Source organism: Olea europaea, unplaced genomic scaffold, assembly GCF_002742605.1.
Source record: "Olea europaea var. sylvestris unplaced genomic scaffold, O_europaea_v1 scaffold652, whole genome shotgun sequence".
NCBI lineage: Eukaryota > Viridiplantae > Streptophyta > Magnoliopsida > Lamiales > Oleaceae > Olea > Olea europaea.
In genome coordinates, this window is record NW_019264892.1 from 33,563 (window position 1) to 37,661 (window position 4,099).

Consider the following 4,099-nt stretch of genomic DNA (forward strand, 5'->3'; position numbering starts at 1 on the left):
TGTGCAGAATCTCATACAGGATTTCTCACCAAACGCATAAAACTCCTTTGGGCAAATTTCTTAATAACCCTGCCTTAAAATAAAATGATGATGTTAATCGCACGAAAGCAAGTCATACTGGGATAAGTCAGAATACTTTGAACTTGCAACTAAGGAATTGGTCCAATTACAATCTGAAGGATTTATTAAGCCAACAACCTCTCAATGGGCTTGCCAAGCATTTTACGTCAACAAGAGAAGTGAAAAGGAGGAAAACTGAGATTAGTCATTGATTATAAGCCATTGAATCATTTCCTTGCAAATGGCAAATTTCCTATTCCACACAAGAAAACAATGTTTGCAAACTTGACAGAAGCAAAGGTCTTCTCTAAATTTGATTTGAAGGCAAGATGCTAATAACTTGGAATCAGTCTAGAAGAAAGGCATAAGACCACATTCTGTATTCCAAATCAACATTTCCAATGGATAATAATACCTTTCAGTCTCAAAACGACACTTCTTTACTTCAAAAGGCAATGGTGAAAATTTTTCAACCACTTCTCAAAACAACATTGATCTATATCGATGATATTCTCATGTTCTCTGACATTATGGATATTTATGAACTACTCCTCCAAAGATTTATAGATATTGTCACAAAATATGGTATTATGCTATTCCAGAAAAAGATGATCGTTGTAACATCAGAATTTGATTTTGGAATGCATATAAAAATGGAAAATATTCTTTACAGCCGCATATTGCTGAAGACTTCACAAGTGTCTGATTACAACTTGACAAAACAACAAGCACAACAATTCCTTGGAGTGGTGAATTATATGACTTATTTTCTCAAATAGCTGGCTTCCATTATAAGACCTCTACAATATATGTTGAAGAAAATTCCTCCACAATAGTCTTACAAGCAAAATCAAGCTGTCAAAAGAATCAAACAGGAAATTTGTAATCTTTCGGCATTACAAATTCCTACAAATTCCCTGATTACAACTTAACAAAACAAAAAGTACAACAATTCCTTGGAGTGGTGAATTATATGACTGATTTTTTCAAACAGCTGGCTCCCATTATAAGACCTCTACAATATATGTTGAAGAAAATTCCTCCACAATTGTCTTACAAGCAAACTCAAGCCATCAAAAGAATCAAGCAGGAAATTTGTAATCTTCCATCTGGAAAATGAATTTAGCAAATAGATACAAATGATTTTAACTGGAGAGCAATGCTCCTAGAATAAAATGATAAAGAATAATCTGTAGATACAAAAGTGGAATATTCACAAAGCTGAAAAACATTATCATTGGACATTTAAGGAGATTCTTGCAGTCAAAAGAGGAATTGGAAATTTTCAATTTCCTTTCATTGAACATAAGTTTCTAATCGAAATGGAAGTGAAAGCATTTCCTAAAATGCTTAACTTTAAGAAACACAAATTTTAAATTCACCACTCTTGAGATGGGCAGAATGATTTTCAAATTTTGACTTTAAAGTCAAATACATCAAAGGAAATACACCATACTACTTGATCTACTTTCTAGAACGACACCTTCTATCCAATCACAAATTCCAACAATCTGTATGCTCAATCTCACAAAATCCACCAATCCAAAATTTCCCTCTTGAACTTCAAAACTTAATCAGAAATCACGCAATCCATTCATATCAAAGGAACTCATTTTAAAATATCAATTCTTGGTTATCAGATAGTATGACATTCAAATTTTTGAAGGAATTGATTTTCGTCAAGATTATCCATTTTTTAACCTCTGTTATTTCAATCCAGATCAAGTCAAAGAAAAATTTTCAAAAGAACTTATATGTTTTCCCTGGTATCTTTTGGAGTTACATTAAATTGCAATTTGCCTTATTGCATCCATCATGAAAAACTGACTTTTTGAACTTGGTTTACAACTTTGGAAGGATTATCTAAAATTCTTTTGAAAACCAGATAATGAAGTAATCAGATTCTTTGAATGATTTGTTCCACTTGATCATTAGTTTCAAAAATTCAATGCCTTTTATTTAAAATTCAAAGATCATAGGACTTCATTTGACAATATTCATATAATCCTGGTCTTTCAAAGGCATGGATATTTTACAAAATTAGGTTAATATGAACATTTTTCACATATAAAGGAATATGTAGTCCACCCATTCAATCTTCGCATAGATTGGAAAAAATATCCTCAAAAATTCAAAACATTCTAAAGGAAAATGGCAGAACTCAATTAGACAATCCCTTTGGAACTCTGGCATAATATTGAAGATGATGCATCATGGGAAACTCTACCACTGTCATATGCTCAAAGAATTCAACAGGATATTCAGGAACATATGGACAGTCTTGGCCAAATTTACAATTATTATCTAGTCCATCTGCATGATGATTATCATTTTGGCAATTCCTAAAACCAGTTGTATCTTGATAGGCCTACCTAAAGCTTAGGATAGACAACTAAATATTCAGAAGACACCACCAAAGGTCAACAACCCGATGAAGGTTATGGAAAATGCTCAATGAAAATGTTCTCACCACAATACTCTACGCTGCTAGAGACCATTCATAGTTTACTAACAGTATTCAAAGGCTAGGAGAAAATATTATAAGAAGGTTCAAGCTCAAGTCAAGAGCCAACATTGTCCCAATCTCAAGATTCTCAAGATCCGTAGTCCTATTCTTTCAACCTCAATGATCCAGAATATCTCAAGAAACTAGAACAACGGTGTTATGAAGAAAAGCATAAGCTATCAAATATGCCTTGGTGAAAGAAAGCTAGACTATCGTCAGATGCAGAACATTCGGATGAACGAGGAAGGGCAGCAAATCTTGGTACCCTTGTGAAAATTATTAACATGTGTAATAAAATGATTTTGTCGCTTTGTATGAGTTGGAAGTCGTATTGTACAATAATTGATGAAGCACTATTTGCTTTATCAAAAGTTTGTAAAAGCATATTGCCACTTTATCAAAAGAATGATTGCTTAGTCAAAAGTCTTTGTCCATTTGTATTATGATTGTACTGTATGCTTTTTAAAAGTTGTCTGTCTATTTGTACAATTATTGTAACCGTCTATATTATTGTTTCCATGGTATCTGAAGATTGCATATATAAGGAACCTTCCTCCTTCATTGTAAGATCATTGAAAAATAGAAATAAAATCTTAAGTTTCATAATATCATGAGTTTCTAAATCTCTCTGTTTTCTTACTAGCATCTAGAATTCTAGTATTAATTTACACGAGTCATGCTAATCAACTGATCTAACAGTTACATAAGTATGCTCTGCTACTGTCTCATTTGTGGATCCTTAGCATCAAAAATTGGGCTGCAAACCTACAGGAAGATTTGCTATCCTAAGTCAAACCCTATATTTGAAGCCTTGAGTTGATTGTTTGTTTGAGGGCTAGAATATCTGGATCGCAACTTTCCCTTGTTGAGTGAATTTTAGATTGACTATTTGGCACTATAACTATAAAATACTTTTGTTTTATGATATAGCACATATTTATTTGATTGGACTTTAATTATTTATATATCTCTCATATTTATTTCATATGCTCTAAAACCTGTTAAAGGTAATATTTTAGTTAAGTTAAAATAATATAATATTATTTAAAATTTATTTATTTAAATTGATTTAAAAGTTCACTATTATTTTAACGAAAAGAGTTTTTGTTCTCGCAGAATCGGCTCTTGGAACTTAAAAAGGCCCTCCCACATACATTATGAAAGAAGTGAACCTTTGTCTAGCCACCCAATCGCGTTTCTCAAGCTCGGCTTTAGCCTTCTGCATGATTAGATTGATCCAATTCACTTATCAACCCAAGTTTGGGGCAAATCTGGTGAACTCACATTTTAACATAAAATTTGTCCGTTATCAAATCCAACAGAAGTTTCACTCATAACATTTGAAAGTTGATATCTTTTCTCAAGATCGCGATTTCCATCATTCTTTCTAGTGTTTTACATCTTTTTCTTAACGAGATTGTGATTTCCATCATTTATTTTTATTTTTTTATTTTTTTGTGCTGCCTAATTAGTTTGACATCTCCATGATAATCTTCTACTTTAATCGTTTTGGGTATCCTTATGTCTTGCAAT

General features: G+C 32.2%; 1 protein-coding gene across 1 annotated transcript; it reads left to right on the forward strand.

Annotated features, from left to right (window-relative positions):
• Window positions 1-333: 333 nt before the first annotated feature.
• LOC111390144 lies at window positions 334-839 on the forward strand. The gene is made up of 2 exons (XM_023015143.1): window positions 334-384; window positions 483-839. The coding sequence occupies exons 1-2, from the start codon at window positions 334-336 to the stop codon at window positions 837-839; spliced, it is 408 nt and encodes a 135-aa protein (XP_022870911.1).
• Window positions 840-4,099: the final 3,260 nt, after the last annotated feature.

Coding starts and splice junctions, on each gene's coding strand:
- LOC111390144 (XM_023015143.1), top strand. CDS start 334: ATGTTTGCAAACTTGACAGAAGCAAAGGTCTTCTCTAAATTTGATTTG. Junction 385..482: donor TCTCTAAATTTGATTTGAAG/GCAAGATGCTAA, acceptor AATACCTTTCAG/TCTCAAAACGACACTTCTTT.